The sequence below is a fragment of the Erpetoichthys calabaricus genome, chromosome 2, assembly GCF_900747795.2.
Source record: "Erpetoichthys calabaricus chromosome 2, fErpCal1.3, whole genome shotgun sequence".
In the NCBI taxonomy this organism is placed as follows: domain Eukaryota; kingdom Metazoa; phylum Chordata; class Cladistia; order Polypteriformes; family Polypteridae; genus Erpetoichthys; species Erpetoichthys calabaricus.
In genome coordinates this window covers 33,016,860-33,040,446 of record NC_041395.2, presented here as the reverse complement: position 1 = coordinate 33,040,446, position 23,587 = coordinate 33,016,860, and the positions used below count along the sequence as shown (strand labels likewise).

Sequence of the window (23,587 nt, the reverse complement as noted above, 5' to 3'; positions counted from 1 at the left end):
AATCTTTCAGTCTTAGTTTGTTTTATTTATTGTTTGTGAAACAGGTTTTTAGTGAAAGTCTTTTCTTTGTTTGTTCGTGGTTCAGATGCTTCAATGTGCTCACCCTCATCTTCTCTAATAAGATTACACTGATGTCACACAGTGTGCAATGTGATCGCTTGGCAAACTGGTGTGTTTGTCATAAAGTGACGGCACCCTTGATTTAAAGTGAACTAAAAAATAATACGTCAGAAAAACTCTTACACAAAATGGAGAGGTGCTTAGGTCACCATGAGATTCATCGTGTCCGTGTTATTCAGCCTTCACCACTCCCCTCCATACTGCTTGCCCAATCATTACTCCTACTGCACACATCCTCTCTCTGTACCACCCTGTGACACTCTCAGTGCTAACTCGCCCTTCATTGCAGTTGGTTATAATGGCAAGGCAGAAAAGCAAATTATCTGTTCAAGAACGCCAAATTTTAGATCACGATAGAAAAAGAGCAGCAAGAGCTGAAAATAAATGTCAAAAAAAGAAAATGAACAAAAAAGAGTTGCATATAATAAAAATGAAGAATAAAGAGAATCGTCCAATAAATGTAAAAGAGAAAAATATCCCAAACAATATGCGAATAGAAATGCATAAAAGCAATGTTTATAGAATGTAAGTTGGAGGATAAAGTAATTTATAACATCATTTTTAACAAGGTGTTAATGTAATTTAATTTTTTATTTACTTTTTATTTTGTTTTATTACATTTAACTTTTTTACTTTTTACTAAGTTTTTTTATTCATTGATATTTAAAATAGGCAGTTGTAGTGAAAAACTCAAGTAACTGATTTCTATCTATAATAACTAAGGAGCAAACCATCTTCTGCCCCTCATACTCTTCTATATACCATGTCTTTAAATACAATCACTTTCTCTAATGGAGGGGCGCCACGACACCCTTCAAGCGGCACAGTTCCAAGATAGCAGGCACCCAGCATCTGCCCCCAGGGGTTGGCGAGCAAAACAAGCAGGGGGTAGAGCCCCCAGTAATATAAAATAATTAAACAAAATATTGCAGTATTGACACAATGCCAAAATTTACCTGTAGGGACAAATAAAGTATTATCTATCTATCTATCTATCTATCTATCTATCTATCTATCTATCTATCTATCTATCTATCTATCTATCTATCTATCTATCTATCTATCTATCTATCTATCTATCTATCTATCTTGCCTTGTTGTCCATTTGTTGCTCAGTTGTTCTGGCCTGTTGTCACCATGCCCAGTGTTTGCTGTGTTTTACATTCTTTTTCTAATGTATAAGGATTTTGTTGTATTATTCATATAAACTATACTTCTGCTTGATGTATATTACTGTGATTGTAACTTGGCCACAACAACCACATTTTGGGGGATTCAACCTGAGTATCTATCCCTGACATGAATAATCTGCCTGTGTTAAGGGACATTACAGAAAAATCACCATTGTGATCTTTAAGAAAAACTTGTAAAACACAACAGATTATATGTTGACCAACGCCATGGAACATCCACAATAGTTGTTCACAAAGTGTTGCAGTGTTTGCCATTCCATATACCCGGGTTTGAGTCCTTGCTCAGTCACTTCCAGTGTGGAGTTTGAACATTTCATCCATATCCACATGAAGTTTAAATGGGTCTTGTGCATCTTTGTGCATTCGTGTGCCCTGTGATGAACTTCTGGTTTCTGCTTTGTATACAGTGTTGCATATGTATGATCCAGGTCACTGCAACTCTAAAACAGAAGGAGTAAATTTAGGAAAAGTACATCCATCCATCCATCCATTCTCCAACCCGCTGAATCCGAACACAGGGTCACGGGGGTCTGCTGGAGCCAATCCCAGCCAACACAGGGCACAAGGCAGGAACCAATCCCGGCAGGGTGCCAACCCACCGCAGGACACACACAAACACACCCACGCACCAAGCACACACTAGGGCCAATTTAGAATCACCAATCCACCCAACCTGCATGTCTTTGGACTGTGGGAGGAAACCGGAGCGCCCGGAGGAAACCCACGCAGACACGGGGAGAACATGCAAACTCCACGCAGGGAGGACCGGAAAAGTACATATATATACTAATTAGTACAGAAGGCACAAAATCTCCGATTTCACACATTTTACCGATTTTATGTGAAAGCCAAACATTTGTAAGTCTTTGCTGCCACCTAGTGCATATGAATGATTTTACATCTATGATAAAAGAACGATACAGTACATTTACACCATTTTAAAGAAATTAAAAGGGAAGTTACTCTGCAACAAGTACATATTTAAATTCAGCATGTTATCAAACCCACAGATTTTTTTAAAAGATCCAAAAATACAACATTAATCCTAAAATAAAATAAAGACCTTGCAAAATCATAAAAATGATATTGTTCCTCCCACTTTCCTAAACAAATAGCTCTAATCAATCTTTTCCTCACCTCCCACTCCATTTCGATCAGCCTTTGGGTTATAGGCATATGTGAGTATGTGAATATCTGTTGGCTTTCTCATGTCTACATGCTTTCTGTGATTTAAATTAATTTACTGATGGGTGGTTGGCCCTGCAGCTGTACAAAATGTTGCTTTCCAGGCTTCACAAGGATGTGGGGTTGGACTTTGGAGGCTAATGTGTTCATTAGGATGAATAAAATGTTCAGTTGGACAATTTTATGGAAAAAGGTAGTGAATTTCTTGGGGTTCTTTTTAGGGTAGACAGGAGGGTCATCAAGATCATTGGCAGAATAGCGAAGGAGAAGTCATATATTAATTTTCACCATGTTACTAGAACAAAAAAAAAACCTTGAAGTCAGAACTAAACACTGTTCACTGCTAGACTGGCCCACCCACTTCGCTAAACACAGAGCTTTAAGCTCTCACTGTCTTCCTCACCTCCCACTCCCATTTCTCTGTCACTGTGTACACCGACCCCTACACCTTCCATCAGGTAATCCCAGTTGGGCATTCCAAAGTATACCCAAATATCTAAATGCTTTAGTTCCTCTTAGCTGTTGATTCAAAGACAGTTAATAAATGACTATGGTAACTTCAAGGAGATGAAGATGAACATCAGATATTGGTATGACTGATGCACTCTTTTTTCCATGATCCTTAAGCTTCAAAAACATTGATAATCCACACCTCCATGAGTCTGGATGTTGATGCAAAAGTAGTTATTTAAAATAGATTAGCAAGGCACTCACTGGCTTAAATAAAATTGTGTGATTGGGGGGCTGTCCTTGTTCTTCAATGCCCCTCTAATTTCTTAGAAGGACAATCCATTTTTAAAAATGCTTATTTTTAATTCTTCATGTAATATCTCCATCTAACACAGCTTACATGAAGATCAGGACCTCATTTACAGTAATTTTTCCAGTTGCACAAGCAGGTCTAGTGACTTGATCAGGTTCTTACAAGGAAGCAGAAATAATACGTCTTATATGTAAACTGTTATCAGAGAACAAAATATAAAGTTGAATTTTAAAATGTGCTTGTACAAATAATGTCTGGATGTCTGGAAGCAGGCACTTTCAAGTACATTTTCCATTACAGTCCTCTTCTCACCACTCTGTACACCTCCTCACTAGGCCTCACCATCCTGTCCTGTGGTTTCTCATATCAGTGCTATGCCAACGAATCCTAGCTGTACCTGTTCTTCCTTCCAAAGGACAACACTTTTTCAGGCAGAATCTCACAGATATCTCAACCAGGATGAAAGAGCATCATCTCCATCTCAAAATGGCGAAGACATAATGTCTATGCATCAACCCATCTCTGTTCAGTTCGGCTCATTATCACTAACAGTCACTAAGTCTGGGGTGGTAAGTGATCACCTGCTGTCCTTCATTGACCAAGATGAAACTATTTTATTCTTGTTCATTCACTGTTTACAACATCTGCAAGATCAGAGTATGCAGAACGTTTCCTGGTCCAGGTATTAATATTGTCACATCTCGGCTACTATATCACTCTACTGGCAAAAGCACCTGCATGTGCTACTAAGCTACTTCAGATAATTCAAAATGCAGTGGCAGTTCTTGCACTCAAAACGTTGGGATGGTTGCATGTCACACCTTTTTTCAGGTTGTTACACAGTCTCCCTGCAGAAGCATGCATTAATTTCAAGTACTTGATGCTTGCCTACAGAGTAGTTAGTGGGTCAGCACTGACATTCTTTAGGTCCTATGATCCTTCTTGCCCATTCAGGTTCTCTTAGTAAGCAATGTCTGGTAGCACCCGCTCTATGTGACATTAAATCTCAATTAGTGTAGCTCCTGTCTGGTGGAATGACCCGCACACCTCCATCCAAAGTGCAGACTCTCTCAATGAGTTTAAGAAGCTTTTGAAGACTGTAGGAATTTTATGATTAACAATCAAAAAAAAATGCCACTCAGGAGGATACAGTAACAATGTGAGATTTTTATAAAGAAATTTTAACTTGGTTAATTAATCATCAGTCTTGCCTATGGTAATAATACTGGTAATTAATCAAATAATTTGGCAAGACTCCTAATTTATTTGCCTTTACTCTCCCTGTTGTTGGAGGTGCTGGTCTCTGGCCATTAGAGTAACATCAAGTTGACGGAAACACAGTTGTGTTAAGAAACAGTATAATAAAATTTATTAATAAACACAACGATTATATAAGTGTGTTTAAAGTATATATATCCATCCATTTTCCAACCCGCCGAATCCGAACACAGGGTCATGGGGGTCTGCTGGAGCCAATCCCAGCCAACACAGGGCACAAGGCAGGAAACAATCCTGGGCAGGGTGCCAACCCACCGCAGAAAGTATATATATATATATATATATATATATATATATATATATATATATATATATATATATATATATATATATACACACACACACACACACAGTATTTTATATATAAACCTCTACGCATGGAAGTGTGTGTGTCTGTCAGCCCAGCCCGGAAGTGCGAGGCTACAGCATGAAGCTGAAAGAAAGCAATTTCATCGCCAAAGTGAAACCGCCAAGGAAAGACAAACTCACTTAGCTGCTAATACACAAGCGAGGTGAGCACATTGACAAAACGAAACCTCTGAGGAAAGAGAAACTCGCTGAGCCGCTGATAGACAACTCAACTTCAGACTCTGCACTTCAATTTTTTTCTGATGATTTCAATAGTTTCTAGGAGCCTGGGCTTTTTACAGCATGTGCTTACACAGCTGGTATATACTGTATATACAGTCCTTTTATATAATGATATATAAGATTGGACGTAGACACACTAAACAGGCAAACATACTGTATATGATATAGGCAGGCTGTTTTACTGGCATTTAGAGTTTTACATTATCTTGGCAGTGATAAGTAGTTTTTACGATACCAAGTCTTTATGGATGATGTCTGATGTTGTGTGGAGTTGTTGTTTTGTTGTTGCCCAAGTTCAAGTGGACAACTCCTCATGCATTGGAGTGCACTCTTTGTTCTTGCTGCATCAGTGTAGTGCTGCTGCTTCCTCAACTTTCCTTCTTCTGTCTTTTGCCACTTCATAGGGAAAAGGCGTTGCTCATTCTGGCCCAAGAGTTTAGATGCTGAAGTTCTCTTCTTAAAGTAATGGCTTCTCATCCTCATCAGACTATTGGCACACAGCCTTTGGTTTGAGAGATTGAGTCTCAGCTTCAGGTTCACAAAGATAAGAATTTGTTGGATTCAGCATTCCAGGGAAAAGCATCTTATAATTTCTTACGTTTCATAGACCTGGCTTCAGAAGGTCATTTTGCATATTTCCCTCACCTTGAGAGAACCCCAGAGAGGGTGCCCTGAGAGAATCTCCAGGGAGTTTCCAGCAAAACTCCCGGAAAGCTTCTTCAGGGTGGTGGAGAGGGTTTTAAGGGAATGTATAACTTCCCCTGATTGTTTAACATCACTTTTATTTACAAAATTAATGTCTGCTAATAGGCAAGTTCTTCTATCCATTTTAGTTGTCATCCCTTGAATTACAGGTCTTTTTCCTTGCTTGACTCTATTTCACACCTTCTTGCTCAAGAGGTCTGCAGAGGGGCCTCTGGAGTTTTGTCACCTCTGATGTACACCTTTGTTATCAGATGATGTCCAGGCAGATCCTGGTACAGGCTGGAGTTCAGTCACTTAGTTTAGAATGCAAGAGTGGAAGGTGCAGCTGGCTGCCTGCATCCCTGTTAAATCTGCTTTCTTAACAGGCCTGGTGTGCCATAAAAGCATAGCAGAATGGACAATGGCCACTTTATCCTACAAGATTCTGTTTTAGTTCTTGTAACTAAGAAAAGATTAAGTAGTTTTGTGTTCTGTTTGGTTTAAAGATCTTTACTTGTGTTTATCAATTTTGCAACCTTTCACTGTAGGTCTCGTTCCAAACAGTCTCCCAGACTGATGTTTACTCAGTTACGTTGACCTTTTTGTAAGTCACTTTCAATAAAAGTATCTGCTAAGTGAATAAATGTAAACCTAAATGCTTATCAGCATATGAAGTACCAGTGGTGGAATTCCTCAGTTCTGTAAGTAGATAACGCTACAGTCTGAAGGTTGAGAATAAAGCCTTATGTCAAGTACAATGTTTGAGCAGGAGGCAGTCCATGAAGGTGACCCAGCACTAAAATTTAAAAAAAGATCTTTTGAAAACGGAGTGGGTAGGTAGGTTCAGCATGGAGTACTGTTTCAGGGAGTCAGACTCGATTAAACATCGCACACAAGTCACTTGTGGACTTTGCAAATTACGTCTCTTACTTTACTACATGCCTGTGTTATTAATTAGTGATTCAATATTGGCCAGAATCAGATACATGAGAGTTTGTGCACTTTAAAAGACTTTATGTCACAATCATTATTCCTGCTTGACTTGCAACCAGGGACCATCAGCATAGGCTCTGGTTCTCTTTAAACCTATTCTGGAAAAAAATAGTTGAGCTAATGGATACTAATGGGAGGTGAGGCTGGAGCTGAGTTGGGGAGGTGGGATGAATACTCAGCTATCAAGAGCGAGAAAAGCCAGGGTTTGGAGAGAGGAAATGAGTGAAGTAAAGGGAATGCTTGGTGTCACGTTGTGTAGGGTAGGTGTGAGAGCCACCTCACCTGGTAGAAGGGGCACAAGACCTATTTAGTTATACACAGAAGGGTAGTTGTTTCATTCTTTTGAATTCTAATTATCCATTCTTTGTTTGGTCTTTCTATGTTATTTTTATTCAATCCAAGTACCGTTTTTTCTTGCTGTATTTTACTGGTTGCAGAGTTTACAATTGATTGAGCAATAGTAAGGAAAGTTTGACAAATAACAGAGTAAATCATAAACTGAGGAGGGTGCAAAATAGATTATTAATCCTAATCCTAAATATAATACTGTTTGTTAATGTTTATGGTAACTAACCTGTGTTTGGTGATCATCATTTGGTGACGTTGCTGGATGTCCTCTTCAGCCCCTCAGTTTTTCACAATTTTACGATGAAATGTTCACTGTACAACTGTTGTTTCTTTCCTTTTCAGCTACTAGACCAATAGTTCCTCCAGAAATTTTCCTGTATGCTCCAGCTTGTAATGAAATGCCACAGTTAAACAAAACAACACTTGCATGCATGGTTTTAAATTCCCAAAAAGGCGCCGTTATTAAATGGAATTCAGGCAGTCATACTTCATTTTCCGAAACCAGAATTGAAGCAACATCCACCTTTGGGAGCCACATTGAAATTCTCCAAAAAGATTGGCTGAAAAACAAGTATTCATGCAGTGTGTCCCATGCATCATTGAAAAAATCAGTCACGAAGGAAATAAGCTTTTGTTCAGGTAAGATATCTTGTTTGTTGAGAAAGTTAATAATTTAATAAGTGGATTTGTGAAGGATAACAGTTTAAAAATGTGTGTCATTCATTAACACTTTCAAGTTTTATGCCTCAACAATTATTTTGAATATACCCCAAAAATAAATTTAATAAAAAATGTAGTTCCCTTCATTTACCAAGTTGACTACAACAATGAAAATAGCTACATTTCTTCCTGACACCAATGTAAAATCAGGGGGTAATTTTAATAAATGGTCATGTAAAAAAGTAAGTACCCCAGATAAAGGTGATATGGTTAAATAAAACACAGAATGAAATTTGCCTTTTTCATCATTTATTCATCAATAATAATAATAATACTTATTATTTTTCATTTATATAGCACTTTTCACACTGCTCAAAGCGTTTTTACGTAGACAGCGTGGAGTCGCTTCATCCACCACTAATGTGTAGCATTTACTTGGGTAATGCAACGGCAGCCATTTTTGCACTAGTGTGCTCACCAAACATTAGGTGTTAGGTGGTTAAGTGGTGAGAGATAGTCAGCGCAGTTATAAACAGGGGATTAGTAGGGGGCCAGAATGAATAGGCTGTGGATAGCAAGGAAGGTTAGTAAGGATATTGGGATACACCCTACCCTTTACAAAGGATGCCCAGGGATCTTTCATAACCACACAGAGTCAGGACCTCAGTTTTGCTTCTCATCTGAAGGATGACGCCATTTTTACAGCACAGTGTCCCTGTCACTGCACTGGGGCATTGGGATCCACATTCAGACCACAGGGTAAGTGCCCCCTGCTGGCCTCACCAACACCTCTTCCAACAGCAACACATGCTTTTTCAGATTGGTCTCCCATCTAAGTACTGGCTGGGCCCGAAAATGCTTAAAGTCAGGTGGATCATCTGTTCTGAAGTGAATGTGGTATGGCTGCTGGCTATGACCAAAATATCAATAGATGTGGAAAAAGTAATTAAAGCCTTGGCCTCAGAAGCTGGTGTTGCCCCCTTTAGCAGAAATACGTCTTGCAGTCATTTTGCATTACTGTCTACCAGTCACTGACATTGATCTTCTGAAATTTTTGACTACTTCTCTATGCAAAATTCCTTCATTTGCAAGAAGTTCGTGGATTTTCTCGTATGTACTGCCTGTTGCAAATCCCCTAACAACATTTTAAATCAGGACTCTGAACTCATTGGGTGCCTAAAATTTTAAAACGAAGCATCACCAGATTTTGTGTCCTAACTGGAATTTCAAGCTAATCATTTCAGACTGAAAGAAATTTAAGAAGCATTTTATAAATGGAGATAGAACTTGGATACATAACTGTGGATCAGGGACCAAACAACAACTGAAACAACAGAAGCAATGCCAACACCATAGAAATTCATACTCCAGTTTAGTTCTGGCACAATTATGTTCATATTGCTTTTATGATGTGGATAGTGTGGTTTAGTGATAAATAAAACGATTTGCACAAATCTGAATTTACATTGGTTCACACTGCAAAAAGTATTTGGCTGTTCACTTCCAGGTAAATTTGTGTACAGTTTAGTTCCCATCCGAAAGCATTTTCATGCTTTCCTCTCATTTACTACTGAAAAAAAATCACTGGGCTCATTTCTGACACAAGCAGATATTTTGTTGAGCTGTTGGACATGTGTTGTGATTGCTGTGGTGGTGTGATGCCCAGTTTGCCATTAGAATGACCATCTTGGTGATCACAATCCTAAAGATGTGCCAGAGGCTTGACTTGACTTGAACCTAATTTTGTAAAATTTGACTTGGTTGTATGGAATGTTATTTGATTTTAATAAATTCAATAAAATGTTAAAAAACAGAGACAGACCAGAAACTTGCATCTTCATGGCACTTGGAGTGTGCATGTCCTCAGCCTCCCCTGCAGGAATCAAGAATCAGGAAATCTCAGTTTCTGGGCAACAGCGGGAGAGCGGATATTGTTTGCAGCTTTCCATTTACTGGGTTTTCCTGTAGAAGAAAAGCATCAATATTCATGATGATGCATTTTCGAGTGTCTTTTAATAGAACAGATGAAGAATGTTACATTTTAATAAAAAATACAGTGTGCTTCTTTATTGTAATGTAAATAACAGGCATAAATAGAATTGATTTTGCTAGTGAGCTATAAATTGCCTGCAGTATGTAGCACTGGGAAAAAAAAACATGTAAACTCATATAGTCCTGCAAAATGAAACTTGTCTGTTTTGTTCAACAGTAGCGTAATATACATATACATACATATACATAACTGGTCAATATTATAATAATATGCTTTGATCTTTGCATCAGTTAGTCAGGAAAAGACAAGGAAATCCCCTCTTCTTCACTAAAAATGTCCATGTTGTAAAAGCTGCTCTGGGAAACTGGATTTGAGGAGATACCACCCCAGCCTATTCTCCACAGAGGCCTGTATGTGACAACCAGTCCTTCCAAAATCTGAACAACTACATCTGTGGGACATGCCATGCTAGAAACAAAAACATCAAGTCTTCTGCAAAGAGATGGTTGCACATTTTTTACATAGGCTGTAAAGAAAAAAAACAAAGAAGTGTTATAGCAATTGTATTAGGAATTATGTGGAAATTTAAAACATGTTTAGTGCGACTGGTTTTTTGGGTAATAGGTCTTGGTTAAATGTTAAATGATCTCTCCGTGTTTAGTACACCTAATTCATGTCTTCTAAATACATTTGTTGATAAAAATATAGAAAAGCCTCCTATGATATCTAAAATAAAATTTTTAATAATTTTTTAGGCTTTTATCAATCTTTAAGTATTAATATTGTCATTCCATGTGAAAACCGTTTTTGATAATAGACTAAAAATTATAGACTTATAAAATTCTGGAAAATTAGTTGTGTCTGTGGAAGACTAAATCACAAGAGTGCAAATGCACAGAGTAACTTTCTTCTTTGTTTTCAGTTTGTTACAGTCAGGAGCCCACCATTATGGTAAAAGGTCCTATCAGAAGCGAGTCTGCCAAGTCTAACGACAAACATTTCAAATGCATTATAAATGGTACTTACACTGGCAACGTGTTTTGGAAATTTGGTGGAAAGGAAATTTCCAGTCAAAAAAATGAGACGACTGTCAATGGCATTGTTAGCCATCTGATGCTGTCTGCTTCTGAATGGGAAACAGCAAAAGAAATCAACTGCTCGATAACTGATATATGTTTATCGGGGAAATACAGCTCAACTGGCATTGAAGGTTAGTGAAATTATTTTGTTCTTTATAAATTGTAATTTTACTTATAAATTGCATCCAGACAATGACATACAATCATTCCTCCCTTGAAGATGGCAAAAATCTAAAATATTATAGAGGAATTTAGTATTAATTATATTAAGTTCTCTCGTTCTCTTATCCCTTTCCCCCTTAGTACAGCACTGGTGTGAGGACAATAGCATCAGGTGAGAGGGGAAGCAGCCTTGGAGGAGACATGAGTCCATAGCAAGGCACACATACGCTCATTCACATGATATCCATTTAGAGCCACCAGGCAAACCAGCCTGTGCAGGATAAGGAAAGCAACCAGAAGAAAACAATATGTGATTTCTGTACAGATAATATGTAGGCTGCACCATGGACTTTTCATAAGCAAGGTAGCAGTGTAAACCATTGAATCAATGAGGGGCTCTTAAACTAAAGATTAAAACCTAAATGTATGACTCCAGTTCTTCTTTAGCGGGATACCCAAATCACAATGTGAAGTAGGGAGCATGGTGGTGCGTAGTGATGAGTGAAACGATTCACGTGAAATTGAATTTGCAGCAAAAACTCAGTGTTTTACTTCTGAAACAAATTTGCAAAATAAATTGCATTTTGCTTCTGGTGAAAAATTAAATTCCCTCCTAGAAGTTTTCTGATGTATGAACTCTTCATGCACCTACCTGCCATTTAATATTTCAATAAAGATCTCTAACAAAAATTAAAAAAAAACAAAAAACATTGGAAATAAGCATGTCCTCAGCTAGGATAATGCTGTGCTAGGTAATGGTGGGGGGTGGCGAGGGGGGTGTTTGGCAGTGAGAAACATTCCATGTTTCCTTTGAAGAAAACACAGTAATGTGTGAAAGGGTGGAAAATATATACAGCATGTCACATTTTTAAAAATTGTACTGCATTTCTCCACAGTGATGTGAATTAGAGGCATGAATAGAATTGATTGTACTGGAGTGGTATAGATTACATGATTCACACATCTACGGAAAAGAATTCATGGATGAATGGGTGTAAATGGGCACGTCACTTGTGTCTGTTGATTGTCATTCACATTTTGAGCAAATGCATATATGCGCAAGGAGACGAGCATACTGAGATCACAGCGTGCCATGTCTATGTGTCTCTCTGTAAGTATTCCGACTATACCCACCTGCAGCTCTACAGCAGTCAAAAAGAAAGAAATAGTTCCATTAAATAACTCAATAATCAACTGAAATGTACTGTACAGATGGTTTATATTATTGTAGCTTGATTGATTGAACAGGATTGTATAAAGTAATCTGCTGTTCCTATTAGCTATTGATTTAGTACATACAGTGCATCTGGAAAGTATTCACAGCGCATCACTTTTTCCACATTTTGCCTTATTCCAAAATGGATTAAATTCATTTTTTTCCTCAGAATTCTACACACAACACCCCATAATGACAAAATGAAAAAAGTTTACTTGAGGTTTTTGCAAATTTATTAAAAATAAAAAAACTGAGAAATCCCATGTACATAAGTATTCACAGCCTCTGCTCAATACTTTGTCGATGCACCTTTGGCAGCAATTCCAGCCTCAAGTCTTGTTGAATATGATGCCACAAGCTTGGCACACCTATCTTTGGCCAGTCTCGCCCATTCCTCTTTGCAGCACCTCTAAAGCTCCGTCAGGTTGGATGGGAAGCGTCGGTGCACAGCCATTTTAAGATCTCTCCAGAGATGTTCAATCGGATTCAAGTCTGGGCTCTGGCTGGGCCACTCAAGGACATTCACAGAGTTGTCCTGAAGCCACTCCTTTGATATCTTGGCTGTGTGTTTAGGGTCGTTGTCCTGCTGAAAGATGAACCGTCGCCCCAGTCTGAGGTCAAGAGCGCTCTGGAGCAGGTTTTCATCCAGGATGTCTCTGTACATTGCTGCAGTCATCTTTCCCTTTATCCTGACTAGTCTTCCAGTCCCTGCCGCGGAAAAACATCCCCACAGCATGATGCTGCCACCACCATGATTCACTGTAGGGATGGTATTGGCCTGGTGATGAGCGGTGCCTGGTTTCCTCCAAACATGTCGCCTGGCATTCACACCAAAGAGTTCAATCTTTGTCTCATCAGACCAGAGAATTTTCTTTCTCATGGTCTGAGAGTCCTTCAGGTGCCTTTTGGCAAACTCCAGTCAGGGTGCCATGTGCCTTTTACTAAGGAGTGGCTCACATATTCTCTTCAGCATTTGAAAGGCCTGCTCAACTGGATTTAAATTGGGTGTTTGGTGGGCATGGCATTGCGCTATCAGCACATGCTCCCAACCAACCAACCAACCAACCACCTTGGCCATTAAAGAAATTTCCAATTTTCTGCATTGAAACACCCCTCTGTTGCCTTAGCAGTATGTTTGGGATCATTATTATGTTAAAGGATAAAGCCCAGTTGAATGAGTTTAGAGGCATATGCTGGAACTTGAGCAGATAAGATGTTTCTGTGCATCTCAGAATTCATTGAGCAACTGCCGTCAGCAGTTAAATCATCAATGAAAATTCAGTAAGTATGCTGTACCTTTGGCAGCCATACATGCCCAAGCCACACCACCCTAACACAAGTTTAACAGATGAGGTGATCTGCTTTAGATCCTTTTCAGTTCCTTTTCAATTCCACACTTTTCTCTTGGTATCACTGTGATACAAGTTGTTCTTCATCTCATCTATTCACAAGACCTTTTTTTCCAGGATTCTGCAGGCTCTTTTAAGTACTTTTTCACAAATTTTAATCTGGTCATCCTGTTTTTGTGGCTAGTGGTTTGCATCTTCTGCTGATAGTCATCTCTGACACATTCACATCTGCCTCCTGAAGACTGTGTCTGATCTGTTAGACAGGCATTTGGGGCTTTTTCTTTACCATAGTGAGGATTCTTTCTTGGACTACCAGTCCCTTTGAAATTACTAAGTTCACCAGTGCATACTTTCTTCCTTACGTTTTATCGATGTCTCAATTGTTTTTATTCTTGCTTTTCAGCCTCAAAATGGCTGCTTTGACTTTTATTGGTACGTCTGTTATCCTCAAATTGAACAACAGCAACTATATACTCCAAAAGGAAGTCAGAAGGTAGAAACAAGCCCAGCTATCTTAGGCCTTCACTAATGAAACAATGAAACACACCTGAGTAATGACAAACATCTGTCATGCCAATTGTCCCTAAAATACGGTGCCCTGAAATGGCAGCACGAAGTATAAAAAGTGTTGTCATTTCTACATGGCATGAATAAAACGTATGCAAATAGCCTTAAATTAAAGTGTGCAATGTGCACAAATCGCTTCTAAATTGTTTGATCTATAATTTTATGGAGCAGAGGGAAAATCAAGGAAAAATATTCTTTGTCCCAAACATTATGGAAGACACTGTATATTGAATAATTTAAAATGCTCCCACCTTTAAGGAAACAAAGACTTCCTTTTTGCCCGTGGAACATATATTACCTTTAATTGCACCAGTTTATTAACTTTAATAGTTTTCTTTTATGTACTAAAAATACATTTTTGCTATGTGATATGCTTGTTCTGTATATTATATTTACATACTGGTACATTGAACCACTTCACTGAAAAACTTCCTAATGTTTGTGTGAAATTTACCCTTTCTCCTCATGTTCTTGATGAACTCATTTTAAAATAACAGTCTCGATCCACTGGACTAATTCCCTTCATAATTTTAAACACTTCACTCATGTCACCTCTTAATCTTCTTTTGCTTAAACTGTAAAGGCTCAGCTCTTTTAATCTTTCTTCATAATCCAACCCTTGTAGCCCTGGAATCAGCCTAGTTGCTCTTCTCTGGAACTTTTCTAGTGCTGCTATGTCCTTTTTGTAACCTGGAGACCAAAACTGCACATAGGACTCCAGATGAGGCCTCAGCAGAACCTCCTGTGACTTGTACTCCACACATCAAGGGTGCTATATAACCTGACATTCGGTTTCTTAATGGCTTCTGAACACTGTTGGGAAGTCGATAGTGTAGAGCCCTCTACGACTCCTAAATCATTCTCATAAAGATGTACTTTCAATATTTAGACCTCCCACTGTGGATTCAACTGTACTTCCTACTTGTAATACTTTACATTTACTGACATTAAATTTCATCTGCCACAAATCTGCCCAAGCCCATATGCTGTCCAAGGCTTTCTGTAATGATATAACGGATTCCAAATTATCTGCTAAGCCACCTATCTTGGTATCATCAGCAAACGTAATCAGCTTGTTACTTATGTTCTTATTTAAATCATTTATATGTATTAAAAATAAAAGCGGCCCTAGCACTGACCCCTGTGGAACACCACTCCTAACATTGGCCAATTCTGAAGAGGCTCCTCGCACCATCACCCTCTGCTTCCTGTGTCACAGCCAATTCTGCACCCATCTACAAACATCACCCTGAACTCCCACTTCTTTTAGTTTGATGCCCAACCTCTCATGTGGCACCTTATCAAATGCTTTCTGAAAGTCCAGATAAACAATATCATATGCTCCACTTTGGTCATACCCCTTTGTTGCTTCCTCATAGAATTCCAGCTTGTTAATAAAACACGACCTCCTTCTTCTGATCCATGCTGGCTGTTCAATAAAACTGCTGTTCTTGTCATGTGCTGCTCAATCCTTAATAATTCCTTTAATTAATTTACCTGGGCTGGATGTAAGGCTTACTGGCGTATAGTTACTTGGATCTGCCCAGTCACTCGTTTTAAATATAATGTTTGCAATATTCCAGTCCTTTGGAATTTCCCCAGTGCGCAGTGAGTTCCTAAAAATATGGTTTTATATAAGTATCTTGTGTCACAAGAACGACAAAGAGCCATTGGAAAGGTTTGGGGCAGCCACCCATATAATATTTCCCAGCTGCAAAAACGTTCAAAGAGAACAGACATGTTCACACTACAGAGTCCAAAACGAAACTGATTAATTGGAAGCAAGATGGCGGCTTTAAAGGCCTACAGAGGAAGTGATGTCAACAGGACCAGAACTTGAAGTGACGTTGTATGCTGCCACAGAACCAGGTGGGATTTCCCGAGAATGGTCTGCAAGGAATTGAGAGAGAGAATCAGTGCACTTCGCCACCCCCTGGTCTGGCGTGGAATAACATCTATTAAGGCCCTTTAGTTGTCCCCTAAACATGCGTGTGTGACACTTGATAACCTCCTTAAGAACTCGAGGGTAAATATTATCTGATCCTGGAGATTTGTTTGATTTCAGCCTATTTAATCTAAGCAGACCTGCTCCCTCTACAATTTCCAAATCACTCTGTACCTCCTTAGTAGTCCCTTTTACCACTGGGTAGTAAACAATCGAACAATATTTTAGCAAGAAAGCCTGTGTTTTGTACATACGACTGGATGGATATGTGGATTACGTGAATTTTTTTTGTCATTTTTCCTAGGGTGTTTTTACATTGTTTGCCATTGTACAGTATTGGTTAGTAGCCATTTCTATTTTGTCATTCATTTTTTCTCTCTTTTCTGCATAAAGGTTTGAGATATTTTTTTTAACTTGGCCACAACTACAAGGTACATGGGGAAAGTAACAAATAGAAAAATATAATTTTTGGAGGGAGTATTCCTTTAATAACAAAATGCAATTCATGAATTAATGCTTTGTGCATTAACTCTTTAATTGTATACTTACCCTATTACCGTGGTATCCTTGTTAGGACTGCTACCTTATGAATTGCAACACAATCTCCAGTCATTGTCTCTGCAGGGTTTAGCCACTCTCTCTATGTCTGTGTGGATGTTCCTCCGGGTATTCCAGTTTTCCTCCTATACCCCTAAAGATATACAGGTTAGTTTGATTGGCAATTCCAAATGGACCCCATGTGTGAGACTGGCACCCTGTTCAGTGCTGGTTCTGAGCTTGTGATTGGCCCTCGTTTCCCTGAATTGCATTAAATGGGTCTGAGAATGCATGTTAGAATTTCCATATTAAATCTTCCTTCACATGAAGGCTTCCTACATTAATATTATCAAAATATGTTCTTTTCTGGTTTATTTTCCCTAAAGCAATGACCCTATAATATATTGTTTTTTAAACGTTTTCTTACAGCTTCTTTAACAATTAGGGACCCAAGTGTCACTCTCACAGTCAAACCTAACCAAACACAGACTGTTCTTCAATGTAAAGCTTCTGGTTTCAAAACCAAGGATATCAAGTTTAAACGCCTTAAGGATAGTGACAGTAAAGAATATGGAGAAAAAACAAATCAACCTCAAATAGAAGAAGAAGATGGCCTGTTTTCACAGACTGTTGAATTCCACAACGTTAACACCGAGTGGAATAAAGGAGTTTTCTTGCTATGTGAAGCAAACAAAATCAAGAGCAGCAAAATCAGTAAATGCACAGGTAAGACATTTTGAAAAAGAATATACAAGCTGATACCATAATTTGACCTACAAACTGATACTGTGCTTGCAATTTCTCTGCACAAGATTTTTTAATTTTATGAGTAGAATGGCTAGATTGTTAGACAGCCAATACAAGATGGAGGGGTGTTGGGGGTGCGTGTCTGTGTGTGTGTATGTTAGCTTTCAGTGATGCAACAACAACAACATTTATTTCGTTAGCACATTTTCATACAAATGATGTAGCTCAAAGTGCTTTACAGGATGAAGAAAGAAAAAAGAAAAAATATAAAAATAAAATTATTCAATACTAATTAACAAAGAATAAAGTAAGGTCCGATGGCCAGGAAGGACAGAAAAAAAAACAACAAAAAAAACTCCAGGGGGCTAGAGAAAAAACAAAATCTGCAGGGGTTCCAAGGCCACGAGACCACCCAGTCCCCACTAGGCATTCTACCCAACATAAATGATCTCAATCAGTCCTCGTGGTTTTCAGGCTTCACATGGAAGAACTTGATGATGATGGTCATGTGGCCCTCTGGCCTTCAATCCATAAGCATGCATGTAATTGAACAGGATTTTCTTTTTTTTTTTTGTGAAAGTAAATTAATGAATTCCAGTTCAATTGGGGAAAGCTGAGGAGCTCAATGTCATGCAAAGTTAGAAATAAAGTGAAAACAACAAAGTCTTGAATGCATCAGAAAGTATAATTTGCTAATGAAAACAACACCTTTGGTTATGGATACATTTTTGTATAAATGTTTGGAAGCATTTACTCACAAATTTAAAAAATAAAAGATGCCATACTGACACAAAAAGAGGCATTTATTTCTCTCGGAGTAACCTTTCTGTGGTATTTGTTATAGTGCTGTGTTTATTTCTGTTTTGGTTATAAAAACATGGTAAGAATAACCAATTTTGTGGCATTAATGCTTTACCCAATTCATAATCCTTTATTTAACAGATTACAAAATTAAAGAAATAAAATAAAAATGGAGTAAATAACAGCTACTAACCTATACACTTTAGAATGTTTTAGGGGCAGATGTGCACCACGAATTTCATTGTAGGAATATCGAGCCCACCTCGCTCCTCTATTCATCACATGTGAATCTTCACACGACACAACTCCATGCATCAGAGTGAATACTCAATGCCAGTGACCACAAATCTGAAGATCTTGTTGTTTTAAGGAATGCTTTACATTTTATTTTCACTTTACAAATGTACTTTTGGTTTTCCATGCATCTTACAATTGTGGAACACAGTACATTTTGACTGGCTGCTGACGGACCATTCATAAAAGCAGCCTCCTTCCTGGGTAAACCAATACCTTCCATCCCAGCCATGGTGCCAGTCCATTCATATCCATTAATATTTACAGGGGGTCCTCGGGTTACGATACATTTCCGCTCCTACAACAGTGATGTAACCCTAGCCTAAGTCACTTACCTATCCTAACACATTTGCAAAATCATAATCTAGAACTTAAAAACACAACTAAGCCACAGAAAAAGGAAAAGGACATAAATATACTGTACTGTGCACTGTACTGTAGTAACAGAAAAAATGACAAAAATGAGTGTAAAAAAATTCCTTACCTTTATTCCTTCTGATCTCTTTACAATGTCTAATTTCACTTCCATCGTGATGGCTTTCCTCTTCTTCGAAACACTACCATCTGAAGACTCTGACTTTCGTTTAGGAGCCATGGTAAGGGCCAAAAAGTCATCAAACAAAGCAACACAAATGGAACACTTGTGCCACGTGCAACCAAACTAGTTCGCCAACTCTCTCACCTAACCGCTGCGTGCTTCCACCGCGCGCAACCAAACTAGTTCGCCCATGTAGTCTGTAAGTACGACGCTAATGGCATAAGCCGAAACACTCACATTTCAGTTTTTTTAAAGTTTTTATGGGAGTGAGTGTTGTAAACTCGAAACTTCGTATGTCGAGACGTTGTAACCCGAGGACCTCCTGTATAATATACTAGGTGTGTAAGCCCGTGCTGTATAAAGCACAGGGTCCTAGAAACTATTGAAATCATCAGAAAAAAAAATTGAAATGTAGAGATGTCAGGTAATTGAAAGGAACTACTCTGGGCGTCTCTCTCTCCCAGGAAGTTTTGTTTTGCTGATGTGCTCACCTGGCTTCTGTAACAGCCGCTAAGTGAGTGACTCTCTCTTCGGAGGTTTTGTTTTGCCGACATGCTGGCCTTGCTTGAGTATCCTCAGAGTTGGAGCCCTTACTCCACCTTTCACTTCTGGCAGACACACAGACAGACACACACACTTCCATGTGTAGACGTTTAAATATGTAAGACAGACAGACAGACAGACAGATAGATAGATAGTATAGTTTTGTGCCTGAGTCTTTTTGTTTGCATGGGGAGATGTGCAAGTTATATGTCTTTGTACCGTTTGTTTATACATGGCATAATACTTAAATTTAAAAAACTAACGTAATTTTCAGATCCTCTTTCCTCGCTTAATGTTGATTTTAGCTTTACTGAACTTCCATCCTTAACTGGACAAACTGGATAAACGACTCATTATTTTGGGGGCTGCTGTATAAGCTATCCTGTAATGACGTATTCCTTGAAAGATGCTATAAAACACAAAAGCTGACTGATTTTCATGTTCACTTTCAGATGACACCAGACAAAAGGTGAAGCAAGTGGTATACCTTGATGGTCCAAACTTTGAGGAACCACCAAACAAGTTAACTGCAACCTGTTCAGTAGTTGGTCCCAACTTAGATGGTGTAGTCATTTCATGGACGGTGGGTTCTGCTGATCGCACTCCACTTAAAACTGTGAATCCAATAGATAATGGTAATGGAACACAAACTGTTTGGAGCAAATTGGATATTTCAGAGGACTGGAAGCAGGGCAATGAAATTGTCTGTCATGTGAGCGATGCATGTAGTTTGAAAGAAACCAAGAAAATGAAAAAAGGTACATTTTAGTTAACTAAATAAATGTTAAACCTTTGTGGAGTTAGACAAACATTAACAAGCTCCTTTCATTTTCTTTGTACAGTATCCAACATAAATGAACCAATACTGAAAATCATGAGGCCTCCTGAATATGATCTGACTGAGGGCAAAGCTGATTTGATCTGCATAATTACAAATTTTTTCCCCAGCGATATTAGCGTCAAATGGATAAAGAACCAAACAGATGTTTCCAATACACAGTTTGTCAATGATTGTCCTGTCCAAAATGGAAGTGTCTTTTCAATGGTCAGTAGGCTCAAAATCAATGAAGAAGACCTGAAGACTGCAGCATCATTCACTTGTATGGTCAATCATTATTATTCAAATGAGTGGAAGAGAGTTGATTCTCCTTCAAATCTTTTTGGTATGTAAGTTTTCCACTAAATGTATAAAACAAATATTCACACATTTTTTTTTTGTATTGTTTGCTTGTAATATAAAAACACTGAAGTAGAGCTGAATCACATCTTTCATACATTATTCTTTATTAAGGAGTGTATTAGTATCCACAAAGATGCGCCACTTAGTTTGATTAATAAGTCTAAATTGGCCCTGGTGTGAGTGAGTGTGTAAACAGACTCCATACTGTTTCTGCCTTTCATAGCCACCTGTAACCCTAAAACAGATTGATCACTGCTGTGTCACAAGTCCGGCTTTCAGGGTTTGGCTCACACACCTAATCATCTGTGTAGAGTTAGCAGGTTCTTTCAATGACTGGGTGGATGTTCTGGCGTTCCTCCTTCATCCCGAAGATGCACATGATAGGTTCATTGGTTAGTCTCAATTGGCGACATCAGTGTGTCTTGTTATCCTTTTCAATCTGAAATTTGAAGTAAGGCAAAAACATGGTTTATGTAAAGGAATCAAAACAACATCAGGAGTAGCGACTTAATAAATCATAGAAATAGGTAATGATTTTGGATAAGTAAAGGAAAAGGGTTAAAAGTTAGTTCCATTCTGAAAAGAAAAGGAAGTTAAAGACACAACATTTTGGCTCTATGGCCTTCATCAGGCATGGAACAGAATAAAAAAGAAGGTAAAAAGATTGTTAGGAGGAAGCAAAGCCAGGCCAGTTGAAATGAGAAAAGGTGAGGATGATGGGAGAAATTAAAAAGTTAATTGCCCTTTAAGACTTGGAGAAATGTATGAACCCGGGGTGAGAATGAGCTTAGCGTGTTCCGGTTTTTCTTTGAAAAGTGTCTCTGAAGCTCTGTGAAAGAACACAGAGAGACAGAGTTCAGAGTGGCTGTGACCAAGGCATGTGAAGGTGACTGCAATAGGCCTTATAAGTTCTTTCATTTTAATGGCTCAAATACGCTCCCTGAAACGGTCTGCTAGCCGTCACCCTCTATCATCAATGAAGATGGCTGGATATTTCCTACATCAAATGCAATAAATTTGAGTTTCAGACTGAAAAGAGGTCTATGGTTTAATATTGAATTTACTAGAGGAGCCAGACACAAGAGTATTTTGGTGACATATTTGGAACTGATACAGCAACCCACTGTTACAGCTCCAAGTGCCTGGTAAGGAATGTGACTGTCCTGTATGAAGTGATCTGCAGATGAGAAGTTTGTGTAGGTTAGGTGTTTGTCAGAAGGAGATGAAGGGATGATAAGGACAAAAGGCAGCCGTGGAAGGATCGGTCTGCAAAATGGGGAGATTTTGTTTGAAGGCCCATGGCAGTGGCAGAGTATTAGAACAGAATGGTAGGACCAGCAAAACACAGTTTTACTTATTTACTCAGGTTTAGGAAAAAATCTTTAAAGGGAGGCACTTCAGGGCAGGAGCTTAAAGGAGAAAAAAGTCTGAATGGAAAATTAATTCATTTGAGCATTCTTATATTAGTAAGTTTGACAGTTTAAAATAAACTGTATACCTACCATCACTGAAATACAAGATTTCTTGAAACTGCGACATTAAGTGTTATGTTTAGCACATTATATGCTATGTAGTGTGTTGCGTTTGACCAGGACGCTTGCCCGATGAATGCTAAACAGCCATAATCATTGCATATTGTGCATAAAAAATAGGATAAGCAAATGAAGGTTTGGGGTTTTGCCTGACAGTACCATATTTAACGCAAGAAATAACAAAAATGTAAGAGTTGAAGCGCAGAAAATAAACTGACAGAACTTTCTGCTCTATTAAAGTAAAGAGTAGAGCGATGGTACCCACTTCTGGGTGTATTGAGAACTGAAAGAGCAAGTTGTCTCTCCAAGTTCCTTGGATTAAATGACATCCTGCTTAGGAACATCGCTCTTTTTGTGATGTGAATTTCCAAATTCACATTTGAATAATGTGAATTTCCCATTGGGATTAATAAAGTATCTATCTATCTATCTATCTATCTATCTATCTATCTATCTATCTATCTATCTATCTATCTATCTATCTATCTATCTATCTATCTATCTATCTTTTTATTCTGGTCAAGCGGAAGAGGTGAGGCTCGGGTAGGATATGACGTCAGGCGTCTTTTATCTGGTTTTCTTCCACTGTAAGGAGGGAATCTCATATTGTGAGGAAAGCTGTTTCACCCATCTGGTAGGCCCATCTTGTTACCTTGAAATGATTATGTGTACGAAGCTCCTGACTCCCGTGTGTATGACATCATATAATTTACTACTGAATTTACTAGTATGGAAGTAACATTTCTAAAAACATGTTTTCACTTTATCATTGTGGGTTAATAATGAGTGGGCAAAATGGCAAATGCATCCACTTAAAATTAAATCTACAATTTAATAAAGTGTGCACAAAGTGAAGGGGTCTAAATCATTTCTAAATCCACTATAGTTCTATAGGCCGTGGGCAAAGTAAGGTTGTGCCTTTAGCCTGGAAGACACCCCTTCACATATATGACAGGCAAATAGTACAACCAAGCCATCAATCAATCAATTGATTAGTAAAATAAATAAATAAATATTGTGTAGAGATTTCAAAATGTTATATCAAAATAAATTTAATAAGTACATTGGGAGGAAGTATTGAAGTGTATGATAACAATGGGCAGAAAAGACGCCCCGAGGAACTTCTTAGCACACTATGGTGGAATGAGCCTGGGGCTAAAAGTGCTCCAAGAGAGCGCCTCCTGGAGGGGATGGAGGGTATTTTTCAAGATGGCATCCAATTTTACCATCATCCTCTTTTCCACATCACTTTCCGGTGTGACCAGTGTTCACCCTGGGTTGAAGAATTT

At 38.4% G+C, this 23,587-nt stretch overlaps 1 protein-coding gene across 1 annotated transcript in view; it reads left to right on the top strand.

Annotated features, from left to right (window-relative positions):
* The first annotated feature begins 7,460 nt into the window (after positions 1-7,460).
* Positions 7,461-23,587, top strand: part of LOC114643912 (uncharacterized) — a 36,317-nt gene continuing 20,190 nt past the window's right edge. The window contains exons 1-5 of the mRNA XM_028792266.2: positions 7,461-7,794; positions 10,731-11,018; positions 17,093-17,389; positions 20,039-20,344; positions 20,429-20,749. Coding sequence (XP_028648099.2) covers positions 7,461-7,794; positions 10,731-11,018; positions 17,093-17,389; positions 20,039-20,344; positions 20,429-20,749 — 1,546 coding nt within the window. The remainder of the gene's footprint in view (positions 7,795-10,730; positions 11,019-17,092; positions 17,390-20,038; positions 20,345-20,428; positions 20,750-23,587) is intronic.